Source organism: Lithobates pipiens, unplaced genomic scaffold (genome assembly GCF_037356315.1).
Source record: "Lithobates pipiens isolate NorthernLeopardFrog02 unplaced genomic scaffold, aLitPip1_a1.2 Scaffold_19, whole genome shotgun sequence".
NCBI lineage: Eukaryota > Metazoa > Chordata > Amphibia > Anura > Ranidae > Lithobates > Lithobates pipiens.
The window spans coordinates 320,532,968-320,550,570 of record NW_027507764.1 but is presented as its reverse complement, the minus strand read 5'-3'; the positions used below and the strand labels follow the sequence as shown (position 1 = coordinate 320,550,570).

At 36.5% G+C, this 17,603-nt stretch overlaps 1 protein-coding gene across 2 annotated transcripts in view; it reads left to right on the top strand.

The window, feature by feature from the left end:
* CDH9 (cadherin 9) overlaps positions 1-13,058 on the top strand; it is a 406,872-nt gene extending 393,814 nt beyond the window's left edge. Inside the window, exons 10-12 of one of the 2 annotated variants that reach the window (XM_077492039.1) lie at positions 4,724-4,841; positions 4,935-5,186; positions 12,112-13,058. In XM_077492039.1, coding sequence (XP_077348165.1) covers positions 4,724-4,841; positions 4,935-5,186; positions 12,112-12,593 — 852 coding nt within the window. In that variant the 3' untranslated portion in view covers positions 12,594-13,058. Of the gene's footprint in view, positions 1-3,228; positions 3,605-4,723; positions 4,842-4,934; positions 5,187-12,111 lie in introns of those variants that run through there. The other variant, XM_077492040.1, reaches the window with a different exon arrangement.
* The last annotated feature ends 4,545 nt before the right edge of the window (positions 13,059-17,603 follow it).

The window sequence follows — 17,603 nt, the reverse complement described above, 5'->3', positions numbered from 1 at the left end:
CCAGTGAATTATAGTTTCACTGAAATCAAGGCCCTGTCTATGTTCACTTGAGTTCCATATGTGATCCAAGGATCCAAAACTTTAAGGAATTTGGTATGGGTGTCCTCTACAGGCTTTAGCTGGTTGCATTAGCAATGCTCACACTGTGTTCCTGTGAACATTACAGCAGCACTCTCCCTGTACCCATGCCACTATTTTCTATACATAGTAATAAAATGCTTTAGAGAACACAATATGGACTAATCTGTCAGAATTCCTCACGGTCTCCCAATCACAATGTTGGTTTTCCTATGGTATAAAGTCAATTCATCAGGTGTACTCCACAGCTCAAGTCATTTCAACAAGTGAGTTTCAGAGTCTCATCCAAATTTGTATTTATTTTATCTACAACAATGCCAGGCAGCTTAAACCCAGTTTGGTAAACATAATGCATCCCTCTCCAAACAGAATTTGAATAACAAATTAGACAAAAAAGATGGGACCAAATTGGTTTTCAAACATTATGCAACACTAAATAATGCTTCCCTTCCTATGTTGTAGACACCAAAAAATCCAAAGATGGATGACATTAACCAACTTATTTAACTAACTAAGTCGGGGACTGGCAGGAGTTTGAGGACACTTATTATTCATGGGGCTCCATGATTTAATCCAAAGACCATGGGATGCATATGAAATTCTTTCATCAGGCCAGTTATACCCCAATTATACCCCAGACAAAGTATATACATTATATTAAACCTACACTTCTCCCTCTTATGCTTTAGAGGCTGCAATGATGCAGCCAACTTTTTTTCATACCCTTTGTACATGTGAAAACACCAGGACTTCTAGATAATGTTCATAACTGCACTGCAACTGCTTTATGTCTTCCTAATCAATTTAACTCCAAAAGGACTTACAACTTTCTAAATATGCTAAAAAAAACATTTACACACTTTATATCTCTATGCCTAGAAGGTCATACCATTAACATGGAAAAAAACATGTTCTTCCTCTTTAGCTGAATGATAACAACAGGGTCATTCTAATCATTTATAATCTGAACAAATATATCTAGGTGCTTTGAGCACAAAAAACTGAGAACATTTGGGGTCTTGTATTCATTCCACTCATACACTCCTTTCATTGGAATGTGGCGTTGTATAATGTGGTAGTAATGATTGAGATAAAAATTGTCTGCTGTATGTATGATATTCTTCCTTGTACTTACTGTGGCATTGCAATTTTTTTATTTAAACTTCTAATCCTAAATTTGACACATAGAATACTTTGTGTATGAAGGTATTTTTTTCATGGTTTGTGTTTTACTGTTAAAAAAGAAATGCAAAATATGTTTACAAAAAAGAAGTGTATATTCATCACTACTACCTTGCAATTATTTATCAACTCACACTCTACAGGCATACTTGTATAAAAGTCAGACACTTCCTTATGGTTTACTGCTCTATCGTATTAAGTTGTCAAGTAGTATTGATTTAATCTAAAGCTAAAAGTTAATGTCTGCCCAACAAACATTTCACTGTTTGTTTTTTCAAGGAAAGCAAGTAAAGAAATTACAATCTTTCCTCTAATATATGATACCTGGACAAATCGTTGGCCAAAAATATCTGATGTCTTAATCTCAGCTAGAAATATGAACCCTTTATGTACAACATTTTTATTTTCTAAAAGTTCAAGTCAAAACTCTATAGTAAGCATTAAAAAATTAGGGGAAATAGGCATGAGCAGAGTCATTTTGCTTTCACTGAATTTTATCAAAATCAGCCTCTAATATTGCTTAGGTGTAATTTGCTAAAGAATAATATACTAGTGAGAAAACCTTTTCATGTTGTTTTGCAAGCCAATTCAATTGTGTAAAGCCACATCTAACAACTGTTAATGACTTTTGGGACTAATTGAAGGGGTTCATAGATGTATGGGATTTACCACTTCAACCCCGGAAGGATTTACCCCCTTAATGATCAGTCCACTTTTTATGATACAGCACTGGGTTGCTTTAACTGAAAATTGCATGGTCACGCGACGTTGTACCCAAACAAAATGTCATTTTTTCCCCACAAATAGAGCTTTCTTTTGCTTGTATTTGATCACCTCTGCAGTTTTTATTTTTTGCACTATAAACAAAAAAAGAGCTATAATTTCGAAAAAAAAGTAAATAGTTTTTTTTTACCTTCTAATATAATACCCATCCAAAAAAATAAAAAAAATAAATCTAATTTCTTCATCAGTTTAGGCCAATATATATTCTTCTACATATTTTTGGTAAAAAGAATCCCGATAAGCATATATTGATTTGTTTGCACAAAAGTTATAATGTCTAAAAAATAGGGGATATATTTAGGGACTTTTTTTATTGTTTTTACTGGTAATGGTGGCGATCTGTGAATTTTAGCGGGACTGCAACATTGCAGTGGACAAATCTGACCCTAAGTAATACTTTTTGGGGACTAGTGACAACAATACAGTGATAAGTGCTAAAAAATGCACTGATCAATTTTTAAATGACACTGTCAGGGAAAGGGTTAACCCTAGGGGGCGATCAAGAAGTTAACTGTATTCCCTGGGTGTGTTCTAACTGTGTGGGGGATGGGTTTACTGGGATAACACAGAGATCGCTGTTCCTGATTACTAGGAACAGCAGATCTCAATGCTACCCCCTGTCAGAACAGGGATCCGCCTTGTTTACATAGCCAGATCCCCATTCTGCCACTCTGTACTGCGTTTGTGGGTGGCTGGCGGATGCTGAGTCGGCAAGCCAGCGCGTGCACCCACACTATCTCATGCACGGATCAACATACAGTTGTATATCTGTGGAAGGAGGTCGGCAAGTGGTTAAATCACCGAAATATAGTCCCCCACACAATGTGCTGACTGATAATACTTAGGTAAAAAAACACAAACTACAAACAGGCAATTGTGATATGTGGGCATCAAATTGCAAATTGTGACTATATGCAGGCAACAAATGAACGATTGTTACAACAAACAGTAAAAAATAAGCATTTGTGATAATATGTAAGCAAATACAGCAATGATTATAAAACATGGGAAACAAATGGACAAGCACTGCAATAAATGGGCAACAAATGGGTAATTGTTACCATACATGGAAAACAGGCAATCATGCATTTTTCTTAGGTCCCACTAAATAGACTATTCCTTGTTTGTATGCCAAAAATACATTGTGCTCTTAAAGTAACAAGTATGTGGATTATTTGTTTTCAGCCTCACTAAAGGGCATTGTATCTTGAAGAAAGCCAGTACTGAGGAAGTATGGTGGCTGCCATTGCTACCCTCTATTTCTGAAAATACTAATTGCCTAAATGAAAAACCGACACAAATGAGCTGAGTATTTTCTGGATTGCTTATTATAAGCTGATCATGAGTTATGAATTCACTCTAACTTTCTAATTTGCATTGTTGCTCACAGTCAGTGATACAGAGTACTAGGGATGAGCTTCGAGTTCGAGTCGAACTCATGTTCGACTCGAACATTGCCTGTTCGCCTGTTCAGCGAACAGTGAACAATTTGGGCTGTTCGTGGGAAATTCGAAAAGCCAGAACACCCTATACAAGTCTATGGGAGAAATATAAAGTGCTAATTTTAAAGGGTAATATGCAGGTTACTGGACTAAAAAGTGTGTGGGGACCTGGGTCCTGCCCCAGGGGACATGGATCAATGCAAAAAAAAGTTTTAAAAACTGACGTTTTTTCAGGAGCAGTTGACACTGGGTTCCCCTTAATATCCATATCAGACCTGAAGGGCCTGGTAATTGAATTTAGGGGAACCCCCACGCTTTATTTTTTATTTTTTATTAATGAATGAATGAATTGTCGGCTAATACAGAGAACACTCATTGAGTGTTCTCTGTATTACGGGGAGCCGACAATATAGCCGCAAGTGATTTTAAAATACTTTTTTTCCTGCACAAATGACACTTTGTGCAGGGACATTTCTAAGCACGGGAAACATGCGCCCCTTCACAGGCATACTATATACACCCCCCAGGTACCACATTTAAAGGAATATTACACTGTTATTGTTTCACTTTAATCATTATTAAAATCACTGTTCCTGAAAAAACTGCAGTTTTTAAAACTTTTTTTTGCATTGATCCATGTCCCCTGGGGCAGGACCCAGGTCCCCAAACACTTTTTAGGACAGTAACTTGCATATTAGCCTTTAAAATTAACACTTTAGATTGTGAACATTCTAGTCCCATAGACGTTAATAGGGTTCTAAAGTTCGCACGAAGTTTAGGTCTGTTCGCAGGTTCTGGTGCGAACCGAACAGGGGGGTGTTTGGCTCATCCCTACAGAGTACTGAAACAAAAGACAACAGGCATTTTCATCATGGCTTAAGCAATATTAATCTAATACTAAATATAAATTTAAATATACTACCCTTTACTTTATGTTTTACTGATTATAGTAGAAGTAAACATAGTTAACATTAAGATAAAAAACGTCAGTACTAATAGAGAATGTATATTGAGCAAAGTGCATTGAATACTGTAAATTTCATCTCACCTTAATAGTTTTACCTTTCCTGCTTCATTAGGAGCATTTACATATATCACAACTATGACACAAAAAATGTTGCATTGCTACTACATATATACCTTAGTAAATTTAACTCAACACATGTATTTTTCTACAGTAAAGGACTATGACCTAGGAATATGGCTAGTTTATTTCTAAAATATTTTTTTGTTCACAGCTTATTCAAACAGTAAGTGCTATAGACAAAGATGAGCCTCTTCGAGGACATACTTTTTTCTTTGAGATGGTTCCAGAATTTTCTGTCAATCCAAACTTTACAGTCCTAGACAATAAAGGTAAGTAAGGCTTATATTTTATCTTTGCCAGAACATGTTGCTTTTCTTAATCAGATAACCCCTATTTTTTTTTCTGTTTGTTCTAAATTACAGACAACACTGCAAGTATCCTTACAAAGAGAAACAGATATAACCGGAATAAAATAAGTACATATGCATTACCAATAATAATTTTTGACAATGATTACCCAGTTCAAAGTAGCACTGAAACGTTAACTATACAAGTATGTGCCTGTGACAAGAAGGGAAATGTGCTGTCATGCAATGCAGAAGCCTTTTTACTCCCAGCTGGACTGAGCACTGGAGCATTAATTGCAATTTTACTTTGTATCTTGATTCTTCTGAGTAAGTTACTAATGATGTATGAACCATTCACTCTATGTTGGTAACTGTGGTTGATAATTAAAGAGGACATTAGTGAGAGTTTAGATGTGCTTGTGAAATTATACAAAATACACTTCTGTCAGAATATCACCTTTGGCTATAGAAAATTACTCTAACAAAGGCAAGGAGACAATAACACATGATGACACCTTATTATGTATTTATGCCTTATCTTGAACCATGCATCAAAATAAGCATTTAAAATGGTTGTCTAAAAAAACATATATGCTTCACATTAACCTCCCTAGTGGTAATGCCAAGTCTGGCTCGGGCTGCAATTTCAGTACCACGAGCGGTAACCCCGAGCCAGACTCGGGATCGCATCAGTGGATACAGGGAGAGGTTACTTACCTTGTCCCCTGGATCCAGCGATATCCTCCATGCTGTGTGTGCGAGCTGTCCTCCGCTTGATTCACACAGTGCCTGAGTGCCGCCGAGCTCCATTCCCTGCGACGTTACGGCGCATGGGAGCGGAGATCGGCACCAAATTCAAAAAAGTAAAAATACACAAAACACATACAGTACTGTAATCTTGCAGATTACAGTACTGTATAAAAAAAATACACAACCCCTTTGTCCCTAGTGGTCTGTCCAGTGCCCTGCATGCACTTTTATATTATAAATACTGTTTTTTTTCTGCCTGGAATTTGGAGATTGTACATAGCAACCAAAAAGTGTCCCTTATGTCAAAAGTGATTTTAGACCAACTAGAAAACAGCGATAATAAATTTGAATCACTTGCAGAATTGAGCGATAGAGATTTGTGGGGAAATTCGTCATCAAACTCTAAATCTAATGACAGTGACAATTCTGCAAATGAGTAAATTTCAGTGTTTTTGGATTTGATTACATTATTGAATAATTGTTATTATTATTTATTATCATTATTTATTATATTATAAATTTTATCATACCCAGGATGTCTACTAGACTCTTGTTTGAACAGATTTAAGAGAGTTATTCCTAAGAATTTTTAGTCCTGCAATATAAAACGCCAAATTTCCATGCAAAATAATTGCACTGCTTTTAGCACCTAAAATCAGAAATAATCATACCACCAGGGAGGTTAATAAGTATTTTGAAAAGGAAACTATTTGAAAAGTGCACAAATTAAAGTGATATAGTAGGCAATAGTTAAAACTTGATGGGAAGAAAATAACACAACTCAAAGTAAAGCAAATTGAATGTGTGCTTACAAAGAAATTGTACCAACAAACAGGAGACTACATTCAAAATTAATTAAAAAAATAAGCTACTGATATTTATCTAAAATAAGACTAATAACAATAAAAATATGGCTTTATGAAAACGGAATGGAAACCTAATAAATAATGACGAGTGAAGATGAATTACATTAGCCATCTGCTCATACAAGATGAACTTAATCAAATACATTTCATAAATTGCTTGAAAAAATTCTAACAAAGCAATGAGATCAACAAGCCAGAACCAACATGGCAATCAATATCTTTGTTCATAAACAAAGCCAAAGATAACCTTAACACTAACCCAAACACTTACTCCAATGCTAAAGGTAACACTAACCTAAACTCTATACCCAACATCAACCCTAGATTTAACTCTCTGTTTTCTAAAAAGGCCACATGATCCTTATGACAGCAAAGATGTGGTGATCACATGCTTTTGTTAAAAAAGTCTGTCTGTGTCAGCAATTCACATGGAGATCACATGGCTTTGTTACTAAACTCAGAACTGGTGATAAATGGCTTTGTTTATCAACATAGAGATGTGATCACTTGGCTTTGTTGATAAATAAAACCATCAGCACCAGCTCAGTGCAATAAACAAAGTCACGCCAATGACTATTACCACTGAATTGTTTTCTGAGTGCTCTCAATGTGTATCTAGAAAAATAATGTTAAAATTATTGTTAAAAAAATCAAAGCTTAAAAATGTAAACATTTGAAAAACACTTAAAACCACAAAAATAATTTAACATCTCTTATTAACTTACATTTTTAAATGGCAAACTTTTAGCGAACCAAAAATTCTCATTTTCACATATCCCTATTGCTGATCAATGTGAAAAACTAACTTATGAAGTGGTTGTAAAGGCTGAATGTTTTTTACCTTCATGCATTCAATGTATGAAGGTAAAAAAAACTTTCGGGTGCAGCTCCCCCGACAGCCCCCCCCCCAGTACTCACCTGGGCCCCCTCTCAATCCAGCAATGTGCACAAGAGCCTCAGCTGTTCCGGGACTCCCTAATTTTGAAAAACATTCATAATTTTCCTTCCACTTCACAATTATGTGTCATGTTGTGTTGGTCTATCACATTAAATTCAAATAAAATACAGTCATGTTTTCGGTTGTAACATGACAAAATTTCAAGGGGTATGAATACTTTTTCAAGGCACTGTATGCAGGCATACCCCACTTTTAAGTACACAATGGGGTTTATTTACTAAAGCTGGAAAGTGAAAGATCAGACTCACTTCTGCATAGTGAGCTTCTAACCCAAGCTTGTTCAATTAAGTTTTGGTAATAAAACCTGGAAGCTCATTGGTTTCTATGCAGAAGTGAGCCTGATTTTTCACTTTCCAACTTTAGTAAATAAACCCCATTGTGTGCTTAAAAGTGGGGTATGCCTGCATAGCAGTACCCCATAGGAGCCACTGACATGTTGCCCAGGTCTTCCCTACTTTTAATTTGCAGCTAGGCAAAAGATAGCTTCACACAGCCAAGTACACACAATTATTTCAGCTCATCACTCCAATGACCAGTCTAGGGGTTTTGTTTTTTTGGAGAACTTGGATAGGTTATAGGAATATAGTGGGATATTTCCAAATTGAACTATTCACACCAAGGACTCTAACTTACAGTACTTTCCTAGTGAAACTTGGCTGAAAACTTGGCTAAAATTTTTGCATAAGGCAGAAAATTACTATTTCACAGCAGCAGCAAACTCATTGCAGAACTGAGAAATGTCCCTTAGAAAAGTAATAGACAGTCCTGGACAAAGGTTTAAGAACATTAGCCAGTGTTCTCTTTGTGTGGACCACAGGTGACTTAGAACAATAGGGAAATTACCCGTCTAAGGCTCCTTAGAGTGTTTGTACTCACATGGCTCTTGAAGCTGTCAGCTATGGTAGGGTCAGCCCTGCAGACTTCAGGCCCTCTGATCGCCTACCTGAGATCATATTACAACAAGTGTCAGGGGAGGAAGTGCCTCTCCCCCAGCCTGGTGCAATCCTCTGCTAGGAAAGACTAAGATCCCATGTTCTCCTTGTATATAAATACAGGTATGCCTAGGCATATCCCCCCTTGTAATTGGCTAGGGCTGTATGAATATTCATACTCCCATCTGCATTATTTCCACCTACAATCCAGCACTTTTCATAGTTGCTAGGACATAGTGGAACTTCAAGACAGCATGTGCAGCACCAGAGCACACTGAGCAGTCTACATTAGCCACCTATAATTATCACCACTCTCTGTTAAGCAGACAGCAATTAAATGTACGTAGCTGTCTCTCTGTTAAGCAGAGAAATCAAAAACTATTATATACTCATCCTAGAACCTATATATATATATATATATATATATATATATATATATATATATATATATATATATATATATATATTATCAAGGGGACTTGTGACAGCATAGACTATGGCAAAAGTAACCAAATGATTGTACAGTAGACATGTGCACCGTCAATAAATTTGTTTTGTTCCGTTTTTGTATTAGCCGTTAATTTGTATTTGTTAGCTTTTCGTAACAATTATGAACATTCGTTATGATGGATTTAAAAAGTAAAAAATACCTTTCTCAATATGACAGTTGTCGACCCATTATGCTCATTGTGAGGGGCTCCCACCATCCCTGTGCTGACTTCCTCCTGGGGCTGTACCCCTGCTGTGCTCATTATGAGGGGTCCCCACCATTCCTGTGTAAAATGGCAGGGCAGTACAAACCCCCCAAATGACCAGTTTGGAAAGTAGACACCACAAGGAAATTGCTGAGGGGCATGTTGAGCCCAATTAATTTTTTTTGTCACAAGTGGTTGAAAAATGACAAAAAAAGAACATTTACTAAAAGTTGTTACTAAATGATATATTGCTCACACGTCCCATGATTATATGTGGAATTACACCCCAAAATATATTCTTCTGCTTCTCCTGGGTATGGGGATACCTCATATGTGAGAACTTTTGGGAGCCTAGTTGTGTACAGGACCCCAAAAACCAAGCACCGCCTTCAGGATTTTCTAAGGGCGTAAATTTGTGATTTCACTCCTCACTAAATCACAGTTTCGAAGGCCATAAAATGCCAAGATAGCACAAAACCCCGTAAAACTACCCTATTTTGGAAAATAGACACCCCAAGCTATTTGCTGAGAGGCATGTTGAGTCCATGGAATATTTTATATTTTGCCACAAGTTGCGGGAAAATTAAAAACCGTATTTTTGTTTTGCACAAAGTTGTCACTAAATGATATATTGCTCAAACATGCCAGGGGCATATGTGAAATTACACTCCAAAATACATTCTGCTACTTTTCCAGAGTAGGGGAATACCACATGTGTGATACTTTTTTGGGAGACTAGTCCTGTACAGGACCTTGAAAATCAATCACCACCTTCAGGCTTTCTAAGGGTGTAAAATGTTGATTTCACTTCCTCACTAACTATCACAGTTTCGGAGGCCAGGAAATGTCAAGATAGCACAACCCCCACCAAATGACCCCATTTTGGAAAGAAGAAACTTCAAGCTATTTTCTGAAAGGCGTGTTGAGTCCATGGAATAGTTTATATTTTGCCACAAGTTTTGAGAATATTACATTTTTTTTTTTTTTTACGCAAAGTTGTCACGAAATGATATTTTGTTCAAACACGTCGTGGTTATATGTAGAATTAAACCCCAAAACTTACATTCTGTTACTTCTCCTGAGTATGGGGATGCCCCATGTGTTGTAATTTTTGGCAGTCTAACTGTGTACAGGACCCCTAAATTCCAATCACCGCCTTCAGGCTTTCTAAGGGTGTACATTTTTTATTTCACTCCTCATTTCCTAGCACAGTTTCGGAGAACATTAAATGTCTAGATAGCACAACCCCCCAAAGACCCCATTTTGGAAAGTAGATACCCCAAGCTATTTGCTGAGAGACATGTTGAGCATTTTTCAGATCTCACTTTTGTCACAAAGTTTTGAAAATTGAGATAAGAAAAAAAAATTGTTCTTTTATTTCTTAATTTCCAAAAATAAATCTACACAGCTACGCTCCCAAAAAGTCTCACACATGTTGTATCCCCATACTCAGGAAAAACAGCAGAATGTATTTTGAATGTATAGCAGAATGTATCTGCATCAGGAGTCCGGGGCTTAAAGCTGTTGATTGGTCGGCACCACCCATGTGATGGCACTGACCAATTAAAATGCTCCAAAATGTTCCTCCTGATGAGGGACATTGTGGACACTCAGCTCAGGGGATTTCTAAGCTCTGGACTCCTGGCAGATATACCAGGGCTTAGAACCGGAGATTGCCGAGATCCAGGTCACTGGGCGAGGAGGAGGACCAGTGTAAGTTCACCTTACAGATTTTCTCTACTTTCCATTTGAGGATGCCCCACAGATGCTCAATAGGGTTTAGGTCTGGAGACATGCTTGGCCAGTCCATCACTTTTACCCTCAGCTTCTTTAGCAAGGCAGAGGTCCTCTTGGAGGTGTATTTGGGGTTGTTATCATGTTGGAATACTGCCCTGCGACCCTCCGAAGGGAGGGGATCATGCTCTGCTTCAGTGTGTTGCAGTACATGTTGTCATTCATGGTTCCTTCAATAAACTGTAGTGGGCAGCACTCATGCAGCTCCAGACCATGACACTCCCACCACCATGCTTGACTGTAGGCAAGGCACACTTGTCTTTGTACTCCTCACCTGGTTTCTGCCACAAACGCTTGAAACCATCTGAACCAAAAATGTTTAACTTGGTCTCATGAGACCACAGGACATGTCCTTGGTCTGCTTGTCTTCAGCAAACTTTCTTGTGCATCATCTTTAGAAGAGGCTTCCTTCTGGGATGACATGTAGACCAATTGAATGCAGTGTGTGGCATATTTTCTGAGCACTGACAGGCTGACTCCCCCTCCCTTCAACCTTTGCAGCATTGCTGGCAGTACTCATATGTCTATTTCCCAAAGACAACCTCTGGATATGACACTGAGCACATGCACTCAACTTCTTTAGTCGACCATGACGGGGCCTGTTCTGAGTGGAACCTGTGCTGTTAAACCGCTGTATGATCTTGCAATCTTCTTATAGCTTATGCCATCTCTATGTAGAGCAACAATTCTTTTTTTCAGATCCTCAGAGTTTTTTTTGCCATGAGGTGCCATGTTGAATTTCCAGTGACCAGTATGAGAGAGTGAGAGCAACAACACCAAATGTAACACACCTGCTCCCCATTCACACCTGAGACCTTGTAACACTAATGAGTCACATGACACAGGGGAGGGAAAATGGTTGATTGGGCCCAATTTAGACATTTTCACTTAGAGGTATACTCACTTTTGTTGCCAGCGGTTTAGACATTAATGGCTGTGTTGAGTTATTTTGAGGGGACAACAAATTTACACTGTCATACAAGCTGGACCCTCACTACTTTACATTGTAGCAAAGTGTAATTTCTTCAGTGTTGTCACATGAAAAGATATAATAAAATATTTACAAAAAATGTGAGGGGTGTACTCACTTTTGTGAGATACTGTATATATATATATATATATATATATATATATATATATATATATATATATATATATATATACTTAGCAATAACATGACATGATGGCAATGTATCAAACAATGTAATAATTGTTTCTGTTGGAATAAACATTTTCTTTTCTATTTTAACATTTTAGCATTAGTCGTCCTCTTTGCAGCTTTAAAGAGGCAAAGAAAAAAGGAGCCCTTTAAAGTATCAAAGGATGATGTGCGAGATAATGTTGTGACCTATAATGATGAAGGAGGAGGTGAAGAGGATACTCAAGCTTTTGATATTGGTGCGTTAAGAAATCCTGAAGCCAGAGAGGAAAATAAACCTAGAAGAGATATCATCCCTGATACTATATTCCACATACAAAGAGCAGTTCCTCTGTGGGAAAATGTTGATGTACAGGATTTCATTCAAAAAAGACTAAAAGAAAATGATGCAGACGCAACTGCGCCTCCATATGATTCTCTTGCAACATATGCCTATGAAGGAAATGATTCCATTGCTGAGTCTCTAAGTTCCTTGGAATCACCTGCACCTGAAGAAAATCATAATTATCATTATTTAAATGAGTGGGGGCCACGATTTAAAAAGCTGGCAGATTTATACGGAGGTGATGAAAGTGATTAATGAGGCTTATGCAGTTATCAATATTAAATATAAAATAGATTGCTGTAAGTAACATATTCCACATATTTAAATGCTGTAGATATGTTCATAACTATTTTCTTACCCTTGATACATGAAACAACAATTAAGTAACAGTAATGCATTTTTAATGAAGTGCGTGGTAATAAAAAAATGCTAAAAACCTGTTGTGTGCCTTTAACATAATATCTTTTATTTACCTTATATCTTTTAGTTTATTAAAACCCCTATTTTACATAAACCATACAGTGAACAAGCATTTACATAAAAAAGCAAACCAAAACAGAGATATGGATAATGTTTATTTTAAAGTAATATTTGCTATGTTATTTATTCAATGAGAGTGTGTGATTCTTTGTTCATTCTATTTTTGTACATGTAAAATTATATTTTTGTATTTTGAGAAATAAAAATCATTTGTAATAAAAGTACTTTTTAAAGAGTTAACTTTCATCCTTGTCAAAAATTGCTTGATCTTAGACGTAAAAAGTAATTATGAAAAATATGGAACTATAGCGTTATTTTTCTTCTCTGACTAAAGAGCAAATATACATGATGGGTTATAATTTTAAGATTAGTAAGTATAGACAATACTGTAACAGATAAGACATTAGACATGTGCAATTCGTTTAGTTCGAAATTCGGTTTTTAACAAATTTTGACAAATTCGTTAATTCCGAATTTCCAAATTTTTCAATTTCCGAAATTTCCGAATTTTAAAATTTGCGAAATTACAAATTTCCAAAATTTATGAATTTACGAAATTACGAATTTCCAATTTTCTAATTTTTGGATTTTTGAACTTCCGAATTTCCAATTTTCGGAAATTCGAAAATCAGAAAAAAAGAAAGAAAATCTGTTTAATTCTAAATAATAACTAACTATTAAATTATAGGTATTGGAATTCCCTTTCAAATGTGTCTGTTAGTGAACGTAAGGAGTATGAATTTATCAATTTTATTATTATTAATTATTTATTATTAATTTGTTCCATTCCATTTGTTTAGATGCGGCATTCGTTGTTTATCTGAAACAACGAATGCCGCATCTAAACAAATGGAATAGAACAAATTAATAATAAATAATTAATAATAATTCGTAACTTCGGATAAATTCACACTCGTTAATTTAATAGTTATTAAACTGATTTTCTCTCTTTTTTTCAGATTTTCACATCTTTGGACTTTCAAATCAAATCAAAATTCTGAATTCTGAAAATCCGAAATTCGGAAATACAAAAAATCTAAAATCCGAAAATCTGAAATTTGTAAAATTCGGAAATCCGAAAATCCAAAATTCTAAAATTTGGAAATTCGGAAATCTGAAAAAATTGAAATGTGAAAATTCACAAAATTTCCAAATTCCAAATTTTCGAATTTCAGAATTTACGAATTTACTAATTTTAGATTTTCCGAATTTACGATTTTACGAAAAAAGCAAAACAGTGAATGAAATGAAAACGAAAATGAACAAATTTTTTTCAGTGCACATGTCTATAAGACATTTAAAATAAAAAAAAATATATAGTGGGTATAATGCAATTGTGAGGTGTGGTCTAGCATATGTAGCACTGACCCCCGAAGGAGCGGCTGGTTTTATTGGGCTTACTGTTACCTTTTTGACCTTGTGTGCGTTTAGGGGTTTCCCGAGGTAGATGGCCCAAAGAATTGTAGAAACTGACATTGGATCCACTTTTGGGATTTTTATTTGACAAGTAGACAAAACAGTCTCTCAAAGAAGGGTAGAGGGTTGAGTAAGAAGTTCAGGTACTCTTGGAACTGCAGAAGATAGGAAGTCTCTCACTATAGAAATCCAGAGAATTACCGCTGGGGGCTGGTCAGGAGGACCAGGACCAAGCAGACAGAAAGACCTTCTGGACCAGAAACCAGAAGCACGTGATGTCAGTACCTTAAGTACCCTATCCCAGAATGCACAGCAAGATGACACACCCACTGGGCTCGCTCTGAGAAAGAATGGCACTCAATACGCCTAGCTAAACTGCATTCTCACACTTGCCAGTGTTGACAGCGACACCTGTAGCCAAGCAGAACCCAGTGCAATGCTGCTAGACTGGTACTGAAACCATAATTTGGTATAATTAACCCTAAAACCCAACTATGGTTTTAGGAACTCTAAATAGGAAAAAAAACATAGCACGTGCTCTTCAGGAGCCAGCGCTACACATAGATTTGCAAAATGCATTAACCCTATTGGAGGGGGTCTGTGTGCCCTTTTCTTAAAACAACAAAGCTATCAATTACAGCTGTCAAAATAATTTGCAGCCAATTTTAAAACTTTCTGTACAACATGGACATGTGCTCCAGCATTGGCAAGATTAGGGCACATGTTATTAAAAGATAATAAAAACATTTGCAATCTGTTTATTTCAGTTTAACCACTTCGCGCCGGGTGGACGTCCTGGGACAGCCTTGAGTTTCCGGGGATATATCTGAATGATGTCTGAGGCTACAGACATCATTCAGATATCGGAATTTTCAGCCGGCGATTCCCTGCACCATAATGATCATAGTGGCTGTTCCACCGATTGATCGTGAGTTGGACACAGCATCCGCCAGCCCCCGGATGGTGATCATAGAGATTTACGGCGGACCAGATTGTCGCCAGAGTCTCTATGATCGCTCGGAGTCTGGGCGCGATGTTATAATGTCACGCCCGGCCTCTGCATTCAAATAACTGTGCCGCCTTTGCTGGGAAGCCGTGATCATTTTTTTTTTTTTTTTATTTTAGGCTTCCCAGCCTAGAGTTGAGATGTGGGGTCTTCTTGACCCCATATCTCACTGTAAAAAGGGCCGATCATGCCATATTCCTATTACAAGGGATGTTTACATTTCTTGTAATAGGAATAAAAGTAATGTTTTTTTAAAGTGTCAAATAAAAAAAAAAAGTAAAATTAACAATAAAAAATAAATAAATTTAAGGTGCCCCTGTCCCCGTGAGCTCATACGCAGAAGCGAACGCATACGTAAGTCCCACCCACATATGAAAACGGTGTGCAAACCACACATGTGAGGTATTGCCGTGAATGTTAGAGTGAAAGCAATAATTGTAGCTCTAGACCTCCTCTGTAACTCAAAACATTTAACCAGTAAAAATTTTAAAAGCATCGCCTATAGGGATTTTAAAAAACCAAAGTTTGGCGCCATTCCACGAGCGCGTGCAATTTTGAAGCGTGACATGTTGGGTATCTATTTACTCGGCGTATCTTCATCTTTCACATTATGCAAAACAATCGGGCTAACTTTACTGTTTTTTTTTTTTCTGAAAAAAAAAGTGTTCGAAAAATATCTCGCAAATACCGTGCAAGATAAAAAGTTGCAACAACCGCCATTGTATTCTCTAGGGTCTTTGCTAAAAAAAAACATATATAATGTTTGGGGGTTATATGTAATTTTCTAGCAAAAAAAATTATTTATTTTACATGTAGGAGAGAAATGTCAGAATTGGCCTGGGCGTGAAGTGGTTAAAATGTTCAATACAGCCATATAAAATACACCCTATAAAATAAAATTGACAACAAAGACATATAAGTCTATACAGTCATAGAAGAACTGTGCATGTCATATAAAAAGGTAATACAATCACACTACTCACTTTAAAACAACTGATATTGACTCCCCCTCATTTTAGGAAACTCTCTGTCAATGAATTGCATAGGGGAAGATATTTAGCATCGTATGGCAAGTACAGACCCCCAAGATGAGCTGCTATAAATGCACAAATGGGAATCAAAATGTAACGTCTCTATCTTCAGATGACTGGGAAGATTGCATAGTAAACCTTCTTAAAGGCACTAGATCACTTACTGTTCGAGAAAGCACTATTAAACTTTTTACCAGATGATATTTTACACCTAACAAACAGCATGTTATCTTTCCATTAGTTTCCCCTGCTTATTTCAGAGGGTGTCCTTTCCTGGGCTCTTTCCCCCATATTTTTGGGGATTGAGAGAAGATATCACATGTTTGGCATAAACTAGAAGCTTTTTCTATAACTGGTAACCCTATCCACCTTACCTTTTGCCAATTGTTTACTTTTTGCTTCTATTCCACAGATTTCTATCACTCATATGAGACTTATTCATACCATTTGTATTTCTATACACTGGCGTATAGCATGTCATAGGAAAGTTTCCATTACACATTTAAAATGAGAGTAGACTCCATTTGTCATATGGAAAAAATATTTCACACTCTATACAGTTGTATGCCTTTTTATAACACTAATTGGGATCCCTGGTTTGAACATTCCAATATCTTTCAACTTATTGAACATTAGATAAACCCTTATTAAATAACTAACAACAGCTCTCTATATGGTCATTCTTTGTTCATGTCATAGCATTGTTTTGCCTCCTATATTAATATTTTATAAACCCTATTATTATATATTCATTATTTGTATATAGATGTATTTCTAGAAATACCCTTTTCAGTATATTTGTACAAATGGGCTGTCCTTTCTTGTACCACCATTTTTTGTTTTGAAACATCTGGAAATATTGGAGATTAATTGGAGTATAGTAGCACCTATTAAAAACTTTAAGGGCAGTCTCCCTAACAGTTAATGACCTGATACATTTACAGACATTATAAAGCATAATATCCCGCTCTTGTGGGTAGTATTACTTCTCACAATTCTGTTTCCATTTCAAAATGTGTGGTAACCTATCCAGTGAGGCGTTATCTGCCAGAAGACCATAGAGAGAGGACTCTAGGGACGTTTTGACACGTTTGTTCATAAGTATTCAGTGGAAATGGATAAGAAAGTATCAAATTTAAAATGTAGCAGACATTTCTATTGAGGAATCTCTTTAAGTGATTGATGGTGGGCAAATGTATGCAGCATTATTTTGAAGAGCAAAAAGAATAGTCAGTCTATTTGCATTCCAGCAAAGAAAAGTTCCAAAAAACGGAAATGCCAAGTAAACTTAGGGTCTCCCAAAAAAGGGGTCAATAGGAATACCATGTAAAT